Source organism: Hyla sarda, chromosome 8 (genome assembly GCF_029499605.1).
Source record: "Hyla sarda isolate aHylSar1 chromosome 8, aHylSar1.hap1, whole genome shotgun sequence".
NCBI lineage: Eukaryota > Metazoa > Chordata > Amphibia > Anura > Hylidae > Hyla > Hyla sarda.
In genome coordinates, this window is record NC_079196.1 from 45,947,855 (window position 1) to 45,969,157 (window position 21,303).

General features: G+C 41.4%; 1 protein-coding gene across 7 annotated transcripts in view; it reads right to left on the reverse strand.

Moving 5' to 3' along the window:
- The window catches only part of COBLL1 (cordon-bleu WH2 repeat protein like 1), a 188,541-nt gene that overhangs the window by 33,173 nt on the left and 134,065 nt on the right, over positions 1-21,303 (reverse strand). For 5 of the 7 annotated variants that reach the window (XM_056533255.1, XM_056533254.1, XM_056533253.1 and 2 more), the window contains 3 exons: positions 21,217-21,281; positions 12,795-14,494; positions 10,417-10,572 (listed from right to left, as the gene is read on the reverse strand). In XM_056533255.1, coding sequence (XP_056389230.1) covers positions 10,417-10,572; positions 12,795-14,494; positions 21,217-21,281 — 1,921 coding nt within the window. Of the gene's footprint in view, positions 1-1,140; positions 3,025-10,416; positions 10,573-12,794; positions 14,495-21,216; positions 21,282-21,303 lie in introns of those variants that run through there. The other 2 variants (XM_056533256.1, XM_056533259.1) reach the window with 2 other exon arrangements.

Genomic DNA, 21,303 nt, shown 5'->3' on the forward strand with positions numbered 1-21,303 from the left:
ACCGGAGTACCCCTTTAAAGAAGACACTCCTAATCTCAGTTTGTTACCTTTAAAAAAAGACACCTGTCCACAGAAGTTATCAGATTCCAAACTTCCCACCATATGCCTCTTCACTGTCCAAGGATGTCAGGGACAACATTGTAGACTTACACAAGGCTGGAATGGGCTACATGACCATCACAAAGAAGCTTGGTGAGATGTTTACTCTTACTGTTCAAATTGGTGGGATTATTCACAAATGGAAGAAGAAGAAACACAAAACCGTCAATCTCCCTTGATCGGATGCTCCATGCAAGATCTCACTTAGTGGAGTTGTTAATGATCATGAGAACGATAAGGCGGCAGCCCAGAACTACACTGGAGGATCTTGTCAATAATCTCAAGGTAGCTGGGACCATAGTCACCAAGAAAACAATTGGTAAGACACTATGCCATGAAGGATTGAAATCCTGCAGCAGCGGCAAGATCCCCTTGCTCAAGAAAGCTCATGTACATGCCTGTACATACCAACAAACATCTGGCTGATTTCTTTTAAGAGAGTGCTCCTAATCTAAGCTCATTACCTATATAAAAAAAACACCTGGGAGACAGAAACCTTGCTGATAGGGGATCAAATATATGAAATATTTGAAATGTGTTTTTCTGAATTTTTTGCTTATTAGGTCCCTTACTGTTAAAAAGAAATAAATAAATAAATAAAAAAAAACGACCATTAAAATTACAGACTGATCATTTCTTTGTCAGTGGGCACACATACTAAATCAGCAGGATATCAAATATTTTTCCCCTTCGCTATACCTATACAGTAGCATGCACCAGAGCCTTCAGTCAGAGAACACTCCTGGTGTCTACCTCTGACTGATGCAAACACATCTGTATGCCTCTACACAATACAATATACAATGCTACAAAAGAACTTGCAGGAAAGATTTTTTTAATTAGCAGATTTTTTTTGAAATGACAGAGAAATGTCAATTGTTCCAATCAAAAATTAAGAAATAAAGCTGGAAAGGTAATTTAGTGAAGCAACAACAAGATTGACTCAAAAATGTACATAATTATACAGTGAAAAGAAAAAACAAACCTAAAATATTTATATAACATACTTTATAAGAACAACAAAAAATAACATCTAATACATAAAGTTAAAACCTTTTATTTGGCAGTGGAAGATACAGTGTGATTTTATGTTGCTTGTCGGTAATACAAAAGTAGTGATTTTTTTTATTTTTATTTTTTTAAAGCTTAGGTTTTTCTTTAAATAGATTCTTCTCCTAAATGTATTTGTTGAAAAATCTGATTAATAGAGTATAGTGCTATAGCTCAGCTTTAGTGGAGGCCAGACAATATAGACAGACAGGTGTAACACAGTTTCTAAAATAAAACAGTCATATTTTTTTCAATCCTGTACAACCGCTTTAGGTTAGGTTCAGATAGATGTCATGCTCCTTCCTGTTCTGGGTCAGTTTAGTTTTTTTTTTTTTTTTTTTTTGCCTCGCAAAATGGGTCGGAACACATCTGACACCATCGGGTCACCGACTTGAATTTGTTACCGTCGGGGATCTGGTAGTTTACCAGAGAAAAAAAAAGTGCATTCACTTATTTCCTCTGCTAAGCTTTCGTTGTTCCAATGGAGATCCATATACTGGAGCCTGACAGCAAAGTGAATGAGCCCTTTAGCTAACCATGCTCACAAGATAGCTGTCAGCCAAACATTGCTTCAGCTGACAGCCACATTGCCAACTCCACCCCATAACCACGACATACACATGTGGCCCAGCCACATGTCTATTTCAATATCGAGAAGGGAATAAGCAGTTGTCAGATATCTCCCACAATAACCTACAATTAGGCACATACAATCCAGCAAGCTGCTTCGTCTACCCAACTGGAGTGTAGCTATAGGGGGTGCAGAGGTAGCAATCACATCAAGACCCTGGTGCCTAAGGGGCCCCAAAGCACATTTGTCCCATAAGAGATCAGTATTATAAGTGGCTCATAGGACCCTGTTGCAGATTTTGCTTTGGGCCCAGAAGCTACAAGTTACTTCTTTGCTACCCAACAATATCTGGCATTAGGGAACAGTCAGGAGGTCTTAATACACTGTGGCCCGATGAAGGTGCCTATTTTGACAGGATCAGCCCACATACTAAAGTACATGGCAGGCCCTGATTATCTGAGACCACCTGGTTGTGAGGGATAAACTAGAATCTATTATATAGGGTTGTCAGGCAGCATGTCTATAGTAACCAATCTGTCTCAGATCAACCATGTCTTGATAAGACTAAGTAATATGGCTATTATCTTGATGCTTAATTAATCAGATTTTCCAAATAATAAATTTAAGTGAAGAACCTGTATAACATTTGTCAAAAATTAATACATATAAAAAAAAAGAAGCAGTAGAATTATGGTCAAGTTAACAAGTACAGTAACGTTTAATAGGAATTAAAGTCAACACTGCCAGAAGCAGATTTATTTCAGTTATTCCTAGAACAATGAGGCAATATTGGCAGCTCTATACAGTAAATTTAAGAAATCAACATTGCTTAAAGATTCATTACATCATGTTCAGAAAACAAAAAAAGTTGCATCATATGAATTTACAAAATACACAGAAAATAAAGAACTTTTCTTATAAATCTTTACGTTTTGGGTTATACTGCAATTTTTAATTAGAACATAAACTTCTAAAAATTATAGAAAAATGGCAGGCCACAAACTTAAGTTAATTACAAAATCCCCCAAAAATATATTTTTCTTTTTTTTTTCTTTTTTGTTTAAACTTTCCTATGAAAGTTACAATGATATTGCATATTATTTTAATATATTAATATATATATATATACTTTAATTTAACAACACTTTTACACATTGAACTATTAACTAGGAATGCGGATATAAATACAAAAAAATTGCTGATCTTTGGCACCATATCTAGTCTTCAGGTAGTGTTTCTGAGAAAACCGAATGACTGAGTCGGGATTTTCCATTAATAGAAATAGTATTTGATCGGATCGTAATCTAGAAAAAAATGAAGAGGAGAAGATAAAATTTACAAAGCCGGATCTTAGAACTGAAGACCCAAAAGTTTTTTGAAAATTGATACTAGATATTGAAGTGGACAGATCAATTTGTCATTTAAATCTTTGGGATTTTTTCATGCTAAATTCTTTCAGAAACACTTAGCCTAAAATTAAAACGCTTGTCTGTCCTTGTAGAAATTGTGAAGAAAAAAAAATGTTTTATGACTCATTTTATGTTGAGTAACACACTTTCACCTCAGACCAAGCTAAGAAAAAATCAACCCAAATTCTTTGTTTTACCTCTTTCAGAAATAAGGAAAAATAAAAAAGTGCACTAAGTTTCAATCTCCATTTTGTAATTTATTTCCAGAAAACCTCCACCCTACAAGCTGTTTGCAACTTTCTCCTAGTTTTAGACTTTTCTCACATGTTCCTGACTCCAGTAATACAATACAATACAATACAATACAAGTTAAATAAAAAGGTCTCCATCATCATGCTGTTATCACTAGCTATTAAAGGGATTATCCAACATAAGGCGACTTTACTAATCACCTGTCAACAAGTAATGGACATGCTTACTAAGGACCCATGCTTGTGTTGGTGGTAAACAGTCATGTCCTGTGTTCCCCATCACACTGCTGGTTTGTTTGTGTAAACTGGCTACTTCCTGTTTCCAGGTTCATCTTCAGACTACAATCCCCAGGATACTTTGTTTTAGGTGGGAGGTGACTTCTCTCCCTCCCACACATCAGCCACCCCACCCATTGCAGTACAACTGAGCTCCCTTCCACGTGTGCTGTGCTTGAAACTACAATTCTCTGCAGCCCTGTGGGGAATGATCTCCCTCCAGCCAAGTGGCAACTTCACCCATTGAAGCACAGACACCCTCCCTGTCAACACCTGACTAGTGATGTAATATCTCGGTCTGCACTGCAACCTTGGAATGGCCCGAGACAACATCCGGTGCAAAAATCTTGCAAGACCAGTACAGGCACTATATTATGCACTACACTAACTTTACAGCCCCAGTAGCATAGTCAGATTATATATACATATATATATGTGTGTGTGAGAGTGTATGAGAGTGTGTGTATGTATGTTAATTGTCTGATCTCATCTTATCTAATCACTGTTAGGACCAATCATTGTAATTATACCTGTGATGATAAAGAGGAGGTTGCTTATATTAAGCTCAGTGGACAGAACAAAAACCACACAATTTCAGGATTGGTAAAATTAGAAGAAAACTTCCAAAAATTCTTAAAACAAATGTTTAACATAAAAACTTAATTTACCCAATATGTCATTCTCAGATGACACATTCCCTTTAAACTTACTGAAAATTACATTGGCGGAAGATACAGCATTAAAAGGGTGTTGAAAAAACAGCACCATCCCTGTTCTCAGGTTGTGTGTGGTATTGCAGCTCAGTTCCACTGAAGTGAATGGAGCCAAGTTGCAATACCGCACATAACTTGAGGACAGGTGTGGTGCCGTTTCTGGAAATAAAAATTGCTCTGTTTTTCCATTGTTGGATAACCCCTATAATTTCTCTTGTAACTACCCAACACCGCACCTATCCATGAGTTGTCGTCTGTAGCTTTACAAAGAGATCAATAAAATCCCAGAGTTAAAATGACATCTGTATTGTTATTACTATGTTCTGGGTCAGTGTTTCCCAACCAGGGTGCCTCCAGCCGTTGCAAAACTACAACTCTTAGCATGTCCAGACAGCCAAAGGAATGCTGGAAGTTGTAGTTTTGCAACAGCTGGAGGCACCCTCATTGGGAAACACCGCTGTATAATTATTTTATTTGATTACCCATTTATAAGATCCTAATAATAATAATAATTATTAAATAATAATAATAAATTATTAAATAATAAATGATAAAAAAATAATACTACTAATAATACTACTACTACTAATTAATATTAATAAATAATGATACTAATTAATAATAATTGATAATCATAATACTAATTGATAATAATAATACTTCTACGAATAATAATAAATAATTAATCATAATAATCATCATAATAACCATATTATAATGATAATATTATAATAATAATTAATTATAATAATAATTAATTATACACATTTATAAAAAAAAATATTAATAATAAATTATCAAATAATAATAATAATATAAATACATAAAAAATGTATAAAATAAAACAACATCCGCATATGTATAGTAGAATGTGTATAACTAAATGTTCCCCTGAGCCCACCTAACACATATCAAATAAATTAGTTTGTAAATCAGGGTTTACAGGGTTAGCAGGTCAGTCACACAATGCCATAGAAAACACACTGGTGTCAGCAGACGGCACAGCTTAACAAGCCGTATACCTTCGTAAAGTGTTGGGTTAGTAAACAAGCATAAAAAATGGTTCAGAAATGTGAAAAGTCAAATTCCATCAAGCATAGGTAATGTAAAGTTCACATTTAATTAAAAAGCACGGAGGATTACGTGTGACATTTAAATACTTCTCTGCTCACAAGACCTGCAGAACATCGGGCCTGACATTAGTGGAAGGCAATGCCAGACCACAAAGTGAACTATTTTTCATTTAAGGTATAAGAATCGGTGGGGCAATTCATCAAGGCACGGACGGCTTTATGCTGCCTAATTGTCATATGTCCCTGGGACGCCTATGGTAGCTTACTGCTAATTTTGACATTAACCGTCTACCGCCCAGCACCAGAATCTACATTCAATATAAAAAGGAGAATTAAAAGGGAGTCTACTGCCAGTTCCAACACAAGTTACACCGCTATAGAGAAGACATGATTGTGTAACTGACCATACCTTTGTTATATTTTAGTGCTGTGCCTAGGTCTATAAAAACGCATTTTTATGTCATAAAAACCGAGAAGTACAGCCGAGCCCCCAGAGCGCCGAGAGGTACAGCCACGCCCCCAGAGCACTGAGAGGTGCAGCCACACGCCCATAACACACAACAGCCATGCCTCCAGAGCTCTGAGGTACAGCCATGCCCACAGTGCATCGAGAGGTACAGCCATGCCCACAGTGCACTGGGAAGTACAGCCACGCCCCTAGAGCACCGAGAAGTACAGCCACATGCCCAGGTGCACTGAATAGCTTATTTGCATATAGCTTAATTTTCTTTCCCCAGACATTGGCACAGCACTAAAATATAATAAAGGTACGGTCAGTTACACGGTCAAGTTTTCTATATATTGGTGCAATTTGTGTTGAAATGGTGAAAGATTCCCTTTAACCTTAAGGGGGTTATCCCAAGAAGTTATTATAACTAGCTGATCTCTGGGTGTTGAAAATACTGATCACGAGAACGTAAGTCACATGTTCTCGGAGTTAACGGAACAGAAGCATGCATGCTTGGCCACAGATTTTAAAAAAGTTTAATACTTAGCAATGTTTCAAAGTCCCATAAAGACAGAATAGAGTGGTAGGTGTGCATTTACTGCTCCATGCACTGGAAGAATGAAGGACCTCTTTGCTTATGATTGTTGGGGGTCCAAGTAGTCAGACCCGCAATGATCAGCTAGTTAATCCCCTTTCCTTTGGATAGAGGATAACTTTAAATCTTGGGGTAGCCCCTTTAGCTCCTGTCCGAGACACAGCCAAAGGAGATCGGTGTGAGTGTGAAAAAGAGAGGGAGTTAAAAAAAGGGTATTCCGGAGTTAAAACACTTGAAAGAAGGCTGCAGGTACATTCCACCCCAAGCAACAGCGTAGCGCTAATACTGCACCCTAAACATGGAGAATTACCTTTTTTGTCCCATTGTGGCTCCCTATGTGTTCCTTCTCAGCGCAGCAAAAGTGGCCGAGGCTTCAGCAGCAGCCCCTGTGGGTAGCAGACTACAGTTCTCATCATGCATCGCTGACATCTAATCCAGGCTGTTCTCCCCTGTAGTCTCCAGGCTCTTGTGCATGTCATATTGTGCTCCCCCATGGCTGAGCCTCTCACATTAGTTCCTAGTTCCCATCATCTGCTGTTTCATAGAAAAACAGCTCCCCCGCCAATATCTCCTAGTGCTGCAACTGAGCATGTGCGACCAACAGGCTGAACTACAAGTTGTAACCATAGGAAAACGAGCAGCATACATCAGATTTTGGACTAGTAAGTGGTGAGGTGAGTCATATTTTGCATACCAGAATACCCCTTTATATCAGAACATTTGGTAAGTGGTGTCCTGAATCGGCTGATAAAAAGAGAACATCCCTGTGCCATTTAGTTGGTCAGAAAAGAAGCATCTCCGAGTTAAGAGGTGCAGCAGCTTTTGCAGAGAATGGACACTGGATTGCTGATGATAAGCCATCATATAAAGAATTGTTCAACGAATAAGAGAACAAAGGCACTCACCCGACTTGGTGAATAAACTTCTTTAATGCAGACTGTGCATATTTACAGCAGGATAGCGGTGGCAGCCGCAGCGAGCGCTGGACGCCAGTGTGCAAGATAGCTGGTGACAGCTGTTTCCTTCCCACAGGAACTTCAACAGACCATTTCCCTTGACCTGTGCACTCCTCTTTTAAGTACACTCCCCTTCTAGTGACGTGGAACACACAGGTGAGTGGAAATTAGTAAACAAGTAGAAAACAGTGCAATAAATATTCAAATATGATTGCTAAAATCGTGTAAAAAATGGGTGCTCGCTGCGGCTGCCACCGCTATCCTGCTGTAAATATGCACAGTCTGCATTAAAGAAGTTTATTCACCAAGCCGGGTGAGTGCCTTTGTTCTCTTATTCGTTGAACTGTATCCAGATACTGCGTTTCTCCCACAAATGAGCACCACCCGATCAGCTGGTATTCCTACCGTCTGCACTCCCATAAAGACTGATAGATTTCAATAGCGTGCAGTGCCTGCATCCTTTCTGATTCTTACCCTATTTATGGATATAAAGAATTGTGTCTATGTTTTTAAGAATTAAAATCTGTTTACCATTTATACAGTAAAAATGACAGCTCATGCTGCTACTGACTTCTGAGGAAACCTACACCAGGTTTCTAGGAAAGTCAGGCACTCTAGGAAGCTCTGTGTACAAAACACCAGCTAAGCCTATTAGATAAAAAGGAAACCTCTATTAGATGAAGTAGTGTTATTTTTTTTTTTTTTTTTTTTAAAGGGGTACTCTGTAGAAAAACATCTCATCCCCTATCCAAAGGATCCAAGTCAGATTAGAGCAACATAAATGCTTCACAGAGAAGTACCAAACACATCTTAAAGGGGTTCTCTGGTGGAAAATATATATATTTTTTAAATCAATTTTTAACAGAAAATTAAAAAGATGTGTAAATTATTTCTATTTAAAAATCTTAATCCTTCCAGTACTTATCAGCTGTTATATACTATAAAAGGAAATTATTTTCTTTTTGTATTTCTTTTCTGTCTGAGCACACTTCCCTCTACTGACACCTCTGTCCATGTCAGGAACTGTCCAGAGCAGGAAAGGTTTTCTATGGGGATTTTCTCCTGCTCTGGACAGTTCCTGACACGGACAGAGGTGTCAGTAGAGAAAAGAAATTCAAAAAGAAAAGAACTTCCTCTGTAGTATACAGCCACTAATAAGTAATGGAAGGATTAAGATTTTTAAAAAGAAGTAATTTACAAATCTGTTTAACTTTCCGGCACCATTAGTTTAAAAAAATTTTTTTTTCCACCAGTCCACCAGAGTACCCCTTTAACATCAACTGTTCAGAGGAGACTGAGAGAATCAGGCTTTTATGGATACATGCAGCAAAAAAGAAGCCTTTACTGAGGAACAAGAAGAAGAAGAGAATAGCTTGGGACAAGAAACACAAGGATGGGACATTAGATCAGTGCAATACTGTATGTAATTTGGTCTGAAATTTGGGATTTTTGATAAAAATAAGTGGTTGGTTTTCTACATGTGTAGTTCCCACCGTAAAGCATAAAGGAGGCAGTGTGATGGTGTGGGGGTGATTTGCTGGTGACCTTGTTAGTGATCTATGCAAAATTCAAAGCACATATAACCAGCATGGCTATAACAGCATTCCGCAGTGATGTGCCATCTTACCTGGTTTGGGCTAAGTGGGAACATTATTTGTTTTTAAACAGGACAATGACCCCGAAACAGACATCTAGGGTATGTAAGGGCTATCTGACCAACAGAGAATGAGGAGTGCTGCATAAGATGACATGACCTCCACAATCACCTGACCTAAACTCAATTGAGAACTCCTTCAAGACTTTTGGAACACCATTCCAGGTTATTACCTCATGAAGCTAAATGAAAGAATGTCAAGAGAGCACAGAGCTGTTTTCAAAGCAAACATAGGCAAAAATGGGCTTAAATGGGTACTCCACCCCTAGACATCTTATCCCCTATCCTAAGGATAGGTGATAAGATGTCTGATCACGTGGGGACCCCCGCAATCTCTCTGCTGCACCTGGCATTTGTTAAGAGCATCAGGTGCAGCGCCGGAGGCTCGTGACGTCACTGCCACACCCAGACTTGCATTGAGGGGGCGTGGCCATGATGTCATGAGCGGGGCGTGACTGACGTCACAAGCCCCCACCCTGCAACGCCAGTCATCCGGCATGGAGCGAAGTTCACTCCAAGCACCGGATGTCTGGGGACCCCCGTGTTCAGACATCTTATCCCCTATCCTTTGGAGAGGGGATAAGATGTCTAGGGGCGGAGTACTCCTTTAAATATAAAACATATTTTGGTCCATGTTTCCATTTGTTCCTTCACAGTGTTGCGTTGGAGGCCTCAAGCCTAAAGTCTGCAGCCACCTGTCAATTGTAAGTAAGCCAAAGTCATCTAATTGTCAGTCATCAAGTCAGTCAAGTCAAGTCTACTGTTTAGTCACCGTGGCCTGCACCAAAATCTGTCTAACTACTGCAAGTCCCAGCAAGCCTGCGAGGTCCCCCTGTGTCACTGGTCACGTCCTTGGGATATTGGCTGTACTGCATAGACTTTGTCATCTGTCTACCCTCAGTAAAGCTACCGTTTGTCCGTAACTTGGCGTCGGTGTCTTCATTGCCCCCGTGCCTAGCCCAGGACCAGCGGTATTACCTTCGGGTGGTTAAGGCTAAACCACGCCCTGGTGTCATGACAAGAAGGGGTTAATAACATCTGCCCCTTGGGTAATAACCTCTACCCTGCACGTCACACCCCGACGCCAGACATGGGAAAGCAATGGGTCACACCATTTTTGCTAAGAAGTCTTTGACTGTTTAGGACAGTTGTCTCCAAACAGCTGTTGAAGAAATACAAATGCTAGAAGTTGTAGTTTTGCAACAACTAGGCATCCACAGTCTGGAGACCACGTGTTTAGGGGATTTTTTGTAGGTTTGAGAAAATGTACCAATTCTGCTGTTAAATTTTTTTATATCTGTGAACGTTCCAACAAACTCACCCTTTTCAGGTTGGCAGCCGCCTGTCCGGAACGTATGGCAGCCAGGATATCCTGGCGAAGTTGTTCTGGGTCAGAACTTTCAAAAGATACCGTGGACTTTTTTTCAGGAACAGGAGGTGGGCTATGCACTCTGTATTTTAGTTGAGGGGTTAGTATCTACAAAACAAAAGTTCTTACAGTGACAACGGTCTAAAAGGTTAAACAGATTAATAACAAATCTCATATAAGACACAAGTGAATCAAAACAATGATTAATCTGAACACATATTAATGGCTAATTTCCATTTTTATTCACCCAAAACCCTTTTCATCTTTACCTATAGTACACCTTTACATGAATCTAGAAATTCAGGATAATGCTGAATCACAGTGGGCTGCAACAATTTCATAGGTAAATATTAGAGCTGCCTTGTCTGTATATATCTATAGAGAGGCCAAAAAATAAAGTAGCCTTAATGTGTACCTGTCAGTAGATTTAAAAGTTTTCTAGGCTTACTATTTAACTGGTGTTGATCCTGTTAGTGAGAATCCTGGTTTTCATCTCTTCATGGCTCCTGATTCCCTTCTTTATGTTGCTCTGATTGCATGCAGTTCATTGAGGAGGAGGGGGTGTTCCCTTGCTTGTCCTCAAAACTCATGTGCATATTTCCTTCCCCATTTCTTAGAGTTGACAACTGGCTGAACCAGTGACATGCCACCGGCTCACACTACAGGGTGATGGACAAGTTGGGAGCCTGTACAGAGCCCTGCTTGTCCTGCCCACACCTCCTCTATTTTGTCTCTGTACCGAGACACACAGGCAATAGCTACAGGGACAAAACAGTGTTCCTGAGAGTGGACCCATAGTGGTAAAAAGTATAGAGCAACACATTTTTAAACCAATGTATATCACATATAATGTTATCTACATTATCTAAATAGCTTTTGCAAATAGCAGTGCCTGTTTAAGGTATAACCTCCAGAAAAAAAATGTCACTGTGCCCTTAGTTTCTTATTCTCAGTACCTGCATAGAACAGGAGCTCTCTCACTACAGATTCCTCTGTCTAATTCACTAACATACAATGAATAATTGTTTTCTATGTTATAGATTGAGTGCAGCCACAGACGGTTATGGTCACTCTGTCTATATAACTGCTTAATCATTACACTACCCTTTACCCCAGTGTTTCTCTACCAGGGGTGCCTCCAGCTGTTGCAAAACTACAACTCCCAACATGTCCAGACAGCCTCTGCTAGGAGTTGTAGTTTTGCAACAACAAAAAATGACAAGAGTCAATTGTCTAAGTTACTATTGGTTAATTATTTTATGGAAATTACCCTTAAATGACAATTAACATTAATACATATTTGTAAACTGAACATATTAATTAAAAACACTATTAATAATTACATTTAACATAGTTACACACATACAGCAGTGTTAGGGGTTCACTTTTGAATGCATTGTTCTATTTTTATTTTATTTCTTAGCATTGGCTGTAGGAAGATAAAGTCAGTGTATACACAACAACTGTGCTGTGTCCTCGCTGGCCCATACTACACACATTATATATATATAATATATATACATATATATATATACATACACACACACTATACATACACACACACACACACACACACACACACACATACATACGTATATACAGTATGGGCCAGCCAGGGCAGTGGGCACTGCACAGTCTATGTATATATCCCCTGCAGTATTATGTCCCTGTATACCACTGTCCTGCCTGTACTACTACCCAACCCACATGCGCTCAGTTGTACATTCTGTCACTGTGCTTAACCCTATACCATCACATCACTGTGTACATTAACCATGTTGTGACTGTATATTAACCCTGTACTATGCCATCACTGTGCATATTAACCCTGTACTATGCCATTACTACGTATATTAACATTACATTACAGTGATGTCACAGTACAAGCTCTTCTCCTGCTCTTCTCCAGGACTGTGACCAATGATGTAGCCTTTTATCCGTGCTTGGTCACTCCACCCTAGGCTTATACTCGAGTCAATAAGTTAGGTTGAATTTGGTGCCTCGGCTTATATTCAGGTCTACTTATACTCGAGTATATATACGGTATATCTATACCTCTGTAATACATATAATAAATATGTATAATAAAAAATATTTGGAAGATTTATCAAAACCTGTGCAAAGAAAAAGTTGACCAGTTGCCCATAGCAACCAATCAGATCGCTTCTTTCACTTTTTAAAAAGGCCTCTGAAAAATAAAAAACAATCTGATTGGTTGCTATGAGCAACTGGTCAACTTTTCCTCTGCACGGGTTTTGATAAATCTCCCGATATGTGTTTTCGTTATTTACCTTAGAAGTGATATAGTTGAGAATATAGGTAGACCTTACCTCATCTTCGGTCTCCTCCTGTGGTATGGCCGAGAACACTAGGGAGTCTTTTTTCGCTTCATTTGGAGAAGTAACTGGAGACCAACCAATGGGAACATCCACGTTTATAGGGGATTTGGTAGGCGAGATAGCGGAAGTGAATGACTGAGACCGTTTAACCACTGATGCTACAGAAGACGAAACACTGGTTTGTGAACTTAGAAAAGGTCTTGGGGTGATAAAGCTGCTTAAGTTTGGTAGAGTTAAAGGAGGGTTCTGACTAGAAGGAGAGATCACAGTTTTGCTAGACGATATAGTAGAAACTATGTCAGGTTTCCATTCATTCTGCATGATCAGAGTTGGCTTCTCGGCAAAGGAGACCTCACGCACCACATTCCTGGATTCCAAAAGTTTTTTCTCCAGTGCTGAAACATCAGACCTTTTCTCTTCCCATGACTCAACCACTCGAGGTTGGTGAGAAAGTTCATTTGACACTTCTCTTAGTTTAGAATCTTTTTCTGTGGAAACTTGTGAGACACAGACATGGTTGCCACCAACTTCCGACTGCGTTTCAGAAACGGTTCTAAGACCACCATTTTTTATTTCACTATACGTTTCTGATAATGGTTGTTTGTCCCCTGGTAATTTTTCCTCGATCTTAGCAGGAAAATTTAGTACATTGACTCTAGAAGGAAGAGTTCTGATAGTTATCTGAGAAGCCTCGTTTCTGGAGTCTTTAATTCTAACAGTACTGCTTGAAGGATTAGAAGAAGTTTTTGTCTTGGCAATAGCAGATGTCACATACATGCTTGAAGCTCTCCTCTGCATTTGTAGGTAGAAAGAACTTGGACCTTTGACTGGGCTTGTAGGCTTTGGCTTTGGTTTGACCTCTGGAGGAGCTGACGTACCTGACGTAAGAACAGGAGCAGAGGATAAACTTCTTGAAAGTGCAAAATGTTCTTTACGGCTTTGTTCTGTGGTAGTCTTAGACACCATACTCAGTGTGTTGACATCTGACCCCTGTGGTGATAGATCCCCATTTTTCACCACTGAAGGTGGTTCACTCTTTTCGTGAGCTAGATTATAATGAGAAGCAATATTTGTCATTGCATGAATAGGCTCCTGGTCATCCACAGACCTTTCGGAATCAAACGATCTTTGGGGTATAATTTTGTAAGTAGTCATTCCAACCTTGGGGAGATAGTCTCTAGTGATCTCATTGGAAGGCTTAGGCTTGGGCTCTGTATGTTGTCGATATAAATTAAATGTTTTTGATGGGTAACCTTCAAGCACTGTCTGGGTTTCGACACTTTCCCTCACATTGCTGACAAGTTCGTGTTTATACTGCTGCTCAGTGACTTGTGTTGGATAACTTTCATAGCCATTGAGTTCATGTTGGACCTTGTCTGTCAAAGTATTACCCTGAGAATGTGGGATTTCCTTTTCTATGGTTCCCTCCGCATCACTGTCAAAATTAACAGTCTGAACTGCTGAATCCTGCATTTTTCCCTTTTCACTAATGGATTGCTTCAGCTCTGTGTCCGCAGTGATTCCCGTAAGGTTGATGTAGCCGCTGTCTGCAGTCACAATATGTGTAGTTTCAGTAGACTTTACACATGGAAGTGTCTGCGACGCCTCTTCTGCTACTTCTAATTTATTTTCAAATATGTGATGGTTCTCCAGTTCGCTGGTTGGGGTAGATGTCCTATTTTCACTTTCACCTAAAGAAATAAAAATAACAGATGGTTACATGGGTAAATATAGACATGCTGTTGACTCAACTTGCACAGGGGTTTCAAGGAGTTATGAACTTGGGCATTTTCTTCTGTTCAAATAGTTGGGGGGGGGGGTATTTTATTTACCGTATATCCCGGCGTATAAGACTTTTTAACCCCGAATTTTCTTCTGAAAAGTCGGGGGTCGTCGTATACGCCGGGTATTGAGGTCCAGGATAGGAAAACTTCTAATTATCTGCCCAGGCCGGCTCCCGTGTGTGGCTGCAGGCGGGGGCCGGCCAGAGCAAGTAACAACTAATATTGTATACTAAAAACCAGGGTGCCTCCAGCTGTTGTGAAACTACAACTCCCAGCACGGCAAAGGCTGTCCGGGCAGATAATCATAGGTATTCCTATGCCGGACATCCCTGTGTCCCGAAAAATGTTTTCGGGACATAAGGATGTCTGCCGGTCACTTACCATTCCCCGGCGTCCTTCTGCGGTCCGGTCCTCCGTCTCTATGGTTGTACACACGGGACGTCAGTGACGTCACTTGCCTACGACCATAGAGGCAGAGGAGCGCAGGACCAGGAGGACGCGCCGACCAGGGCCTGGTGAGTGACCGGCCGTGCCATCTTAAGTGATCCGGTCACCGTTCCCCGGTCCCTACTGCTATGGTCCATAGGCCATAGCAGTAGATGGTGACCCGAGCGGCGATCGGAACACTATGGGGGCTGTGCAGACATACAGCCATACATTCTATATGGCTGGAAGCTGTATGTCTGTTGCCAATCTAATGTGGGGGGAGCTGCCTACTATTGTGGGGGAACTGCTGACCTAATGTGGGGGGAGCAGCCTGCAAATGTGGGGGGAGCAGCCTGCAAATGTGGGGGGAGCAGCCTGCAAATGTGGGGGGAGCAGCCTGCAAATGTGGGGGGAGCAGCCTGCAAATGTGGGGGGAGCAGCCTGCAAATGCGGGGGGAGCAGCCTGCAAATGCGGGGGGAGCAGCCTGCAAATGCGGGGGGAGCAGCCTGCAAATGCGGGGGGAGCAGCCTGCAAATGCGGGGGGAGCAGCCTGCAAATGCGGGGGGAGCAGCCTGCAAATGCGGGGGGAGCAGCCTGCAAATGCGGGGGGAGCAGCCTGCAAATGCGGGGGGAGCAGCCTGCAAATGCGGGGGGAGCAGCCTGCAAATGCGGGGGGAGCAGCCTGCAAATGCGGGGGGAGCAGCCTGCAAATGCGGGGGGAGCTGCCTACAAATGCGGGGGGAGCAGCCTACAAATGCGGGGGGAGCTGCCTACAAATGCGGGGGGAGCTGCCTACAAATGCGGGGGGAGCTGCCTACAAATGCGGGGGGAGCTGCCTACAAATGCGGGGGGAGCTGCCTACAAATGTGGGGGGAGCTGCCTACAAATGTGGGGGGAGCTGCCTACAAATGTGGGGGGAGCTGCCTACAAATGTGGGGGGAGCTGCCTACAAATGTGGGGGGAGCTGCCTACAAATGTGGGGGGAGCTGCCTACAAATGTGGGGGGAGCTGCCTACAAATGTGGGGGGAGCTGCCTACAAATGTGGGGGGAGCTGCCTACAAATGTGGGGGGAGCTGCCTACAAATGTGGGGGGAGCTGCCTACAAATGTGGGGGGAGCTGCCTACAAATATGGGGGGAGCTGCCTACAAATATGGGGGGAGCTGCCTACTAATGTGGGGTAACTCCCGACATATTGTGGGGGAGCTGCCTACTATTGTGGGGGAACTGCCGACCTAATGTGGGGGAACTGCCGACCTAATGTGGGGGAACTGCCGACCTAATGTGGGGGAACTGGCGACCTAATGTGGGGGAACTGGCAACCTAATGTGGGGGGAACTATACTGCCTACCTAATGTGGGGGGAACTATACTGCCTACCTAAAGTGGGGGGGAAGTATACTGCCTACCTAATGTGGGGGAACATGATGCCTACCTAATGTGGGGGGAACTACAAGGTACCGTACATCGCGGTAGGAGGGGTAGTCTTATATGGAGCGTATATCCCAAACTCTATATTTTAACTGTAAAAGTTGGGGGTCGTCTTATACGCCAAGTCGTCTTATACGCCGGCATATACGGTATTATTTTTTTTATTGAGGAAACCCCGATGGTCAAGCAGTGCTTCATGGGGAAAACAGGCAAGCTAGCTCTCATTCAGTATAAGACTATGGACCTACACTATATATATATTGCACAACATTCTAAGAAAGCTCACGGACCTGAGACAAATGGAAGGGGAGTGAGGAAGAAGGGAAAGGGAGGGATTTGTACCTTCAGTATAAAGTAGAGTACTGGCTGGCAAGAAAAATGCCTTTTATGCAGCTCGGGGGAAGGGGGGTGTACTGTTCCTCATTAAAAGAGCCTGGCTGGTGTATGGCAACTTATTTTCATGCATTGCCCTATAGGAAAAAGTATGCAAATTAGCCCTCCTCCAAAAGGAAGAAAAACACACTTGTCAAAAATCAGATCTCAGTATGAACTACTTCTGGGCATCCCAGTGATCAGCCGTAATCTATAGAGGGGCCTGCCCATAACTGTTCAATTCCTCTGTAGTGCCAACCACAGGGAAATGTAGCATTCCATGGACAGTTCGGATGTCAAGGAAGACGAGGATTAACACCCCTCTCTCCTTAGGTTTCATCTCTCCCTGTCCTGTTCTCTCCAAACCCCCAACCCCTATCATTGTTTGCAACACGTTGACTTTTTTTTTTCTTTTCTTTTTTACCATTTATAGAGCCTTGGTCAATATACATTAGGGAACATGTTCCATATGAAGGGTTTGGGTTGGAAGGTGGTCAAAATAAAGTAATCTGCTATGCTAATAACATTTTTCTATTTGTCAATAAGTCTCAGGAGACAGTGGGAGAAATTAATATAATTGAGATATTCTGAATATTATCCGGTCTTGCAATTAACAGGAGTAAATCGGGCCTTTGTCCTCTTGATGGTCATATCAGTGGTCCAATGGGTGACCTTAAGCCACTCAGTAAATGTTTTTTGTTTTTGTTTAATACCTAGGGGTAAACATCCCGGTTGACCCTGGGGAATTTGTCAATCTTAATTCAGCTACATTGATCGTAAACTTGGGTTATTATTTAGTTGGGACTTTGCTTACACAAAGATGTCTATTCTACCTCAAATATTGCATTTTTTTAAACATATCACCTATTTATGTTTTGGAGAAATGGGTCAAAAAAATTTGAAAAATTGTTCAATGTTCACTGATGGGGGAAGTTTTTTTTGTGTCTAGGGAGGCAAGTGGCTGGCAGTGCCAAACTTTCGGAATTACAACATGGCGACACAGTTTTTGTACATTTCAGTCTCAGGAGGAGTTTCTTTCAATTACTTTGCTACATAGAAGTATGGATCAGGATCGTGTAATATTTTGGAGCTATAAGAAATGTGTAATCTCTCACAAGGGATGTTTAAATGGGCACTGTCAGATACAATAACTTTTGATATGTTGTAAAGCATGCAGAAACAATAGGTTTTGCAATTGCTTTCATCATAAAATTTTCAGTATTTCATAACGAAAAAGCCAGTCAAAAAAGTGTCCACTAGGGTTCCCCCTGCCTCCTGGGACACATACCAGTCCTGCAGGGTCCAGTGGTCATCGACACATCATGAACGCGACTGACAGGGCTGCAAGCAAGGGGTTATGTGGGTTGAGCACTTGTCTGCAAATTGAAATTTAAAGAGTTTTTCCGATACTAAAGAACAATATGGTATAGCTTAAAGCAGGAGGTTTGTTGCTCTACCAATAAGAGCTGATCCTCTATGCACAAAAACTTAATAATGGAAATTTTGATGCTGGAACAAAGAAAAAGTCCAGGCATGCTGGGAGTTGTAGTTTGGCAACAGCTGGAGGCACCCTTGTTGGGAAACACTGGTATAGAGTCTTATTACACACTACAACGTGTCTTAATAATCTTTTGTGCTGTTGGGATGTTTACCACAAAGAGGAAAGAAGAAAAACAAAGCCAGAATCCAATTTTCCATATGTCACCACAGAGGTGTCAAAGGCGTCTCCCTAGTCATGCATATCGTACACAGCACATGGAAAGTACATCTTGGAATGTTTACACAACTCACGTCGCAAACGTCAAGTCTGAGCCCTGGAAGAACAACTTCATGTATTTTCCTTGCATTTTATATGAGACTAAGTGAGTGTCACTTGTGGATTACAGAAAAAAGTTGAATCCTTAGATGAAACAGGGGTCCGTTTATAGGCCAAAAATAATAAAACAAAAAGGTGGTCTGAATGATGTGTTTCGGAGGTACACCCTTCTTCATCAGACTGGAGATATATACTGATTTGAGAGCTAGAGTACATATGATAGCAGGAACTAACAGCATGATAAGATAACATTGGTAACACTGCTGTTTGTAAACATAGCGGGCGCATGACAATGGCAGAGAGAATCCAGCTGTCATGTGCCCACTCTGTTTACATACAGCAACGTATATATTTACACTCATGGCCGTAAATGTTGGCACCCCTGAAATTTTTCTAGAAAATGAAGTATTTCTCACAGAAAAGGATTGCAGTAATACAAGTGTGGTAGCCCAGTACGGGAGGTGTTACCCGATGCTCCTGCTGTCCTGTCGGGCAGCCTCCTTCAGTGTCCCCAAGGTCCCCTGCATTTGTTTCCCCATTGTAAATATGTTTTACCATGTAAAGTGTTATAAAATGTAATGTTGCTTTAAGAGTTACAGTCATGACCGTAAATGTTGACACCCCTGAATGTTTTTAAGAAATGAAGTATTTCACACAGAAAAGGATTGCAGTAACACATGTATTCCCTTTGTGTGTATTGGAACTAAACCAAAAAAGGAGGAAAAAAAGAAAATTGGATATAATGTCACACCAAACTCCAAAAATGGTCTGAACAAAATTCTTGTCATCCTTAACTTTGGTTGCACACCCTTTGGAAAAAATAACAAATCGGTCACTTCCTATAAGCTTCTTACACCTCTCAGCCGGAATGTTGGACCAATTTTCCTTTGCAAAAGCTCCAGGTTTCTCTTATTGGAAGGCGCCTTTTCCCAACACCAATTTTAAGATCTCTCCACAGGTGATCAATGGGATTTAGATCTGGACTCATTGCTGCCACTTCAGAACTCTCCAGCGCTTTGTTGCCATCCATTTCTGGGGGCTTTTTGATGTATGTTTGAGGTCATTGTCCTGCTGGAAGATCTCAGAAGCAAACCCAGCTTTCTGACACTGAGCTGTACAGTGCGACCCAAAATCTATTGGTAATCCTCAGATTTCATGATGCCTTGCACACATTCAAGGCACCCAGTGCCAGAGGCAGCAAAACAAACCCAAAACATAATTAAAACTTCACCGTATTTCACTGTAGGTACTGTGTTCTTTTCTTTGTAGGCCTCATTCTGTTTTCAGTAAACAGTAGAATGATGTGCTTTACCAAAAAGCTCTATCTTGGTCTCATCTGTCCACAAGACGTTTTCTCCAGAAGGATTTTGGCTTATTCAAGTTCATTTTGGCAAAAAGTAGTCTTGCTTTTTTATGTCTGTGTCAGCAGTGGGGTCCTCCTGGGTCTCCTGTCATAGCCTTTCATTTCATTTAAATGTTAACAGATAGTTTGCGCTGACACTGATGCTCCCTGAGCCTGCAAGACAGCTTGAATATCTTTGGAACTTGTTTGGGGCTGCTTATCCACCATCCAGACTATGCTGCGTTGACACCTTTCATAAATTTTTCTCTTCCGTCCACGCCCAGGGAGATTAGCTACAGTGCCCTGGGTTGCAAACTTCTTGATAATGTTGTGCACTGTGGAAAAAAGGCAAATCTAGATCTCTGGAGATGGACTTGGAACCTGGAGATTTTTATCTGCTTTCAGGTGTGATTTTTATATTGCCCACACCTGTTACTTGCTCCAGGTGAGTTTAAAGGAGCATCACATGCTTGTTACAATCTTATTTTTCCACAATTTTGAAAGGGTGCCAATAATTTTGTCCAGCCCATTTTTGGAGTTTAACATTATGTCCAATTTGCTTTTTTCCTCCTTTTTTTTTCCCCTCCTTTTTTGTTTTAGTTCCAAGACACACAAAGGGAATAAACATGTGTATAGCAAAACATGTGTATAGCAAAACATGTGTATAGCAAAACATGTGTTACTGCAATCCTTTTCTGTGAGAAATAAATAATTTTCTAGAAAAATTTCAGGTGTGCCAACATTTACGTCCATGACTGTATATGCTCAACGGTGAGCGGTTCAGCAATAACCCTCTCTGTTATACTTTTGCAGGGTGATACACAAGGGGCAGACTGAGGCGGGACATCGCTGTGGCCGGTGATCAGCTGAGCGCACAGTCACTTGCACTCGTCCAGGAAGGTGAGGCTGGAGTGTGTCGAGGTCAGGTAAGTAGTTGGGGTCCCGCATAGGAGATCGCAGGGGGCCTTAGTGGTCACCCCCCACCCCCTGCTATCAGACACATATTCTTTAGCGGTCCAACCTCTGGGACCCCCATAATCTCCTGTACAGGACCCAAGATACTTATCTGTCCACAGGATAGGGGATAAGTGTCTGATAAGTTCAGTTTTCCAGAATACCCCTTTAAGAATAGACACTAAATCCGATTTTGTTAACAACCAGGGTACTCTGAGGCCAGAGTGGAGAACTTCTCTGCTATACCATGCAGTGTAGTATACAGTATGTGACAGCACTGTACACTCACCTATTTTATCATATTCCAGTGTCGTGTTTTCAGTCGCAACTTCATCTTTTATATACAGACTCGACCTGTAAAACATAGAAATGTTAA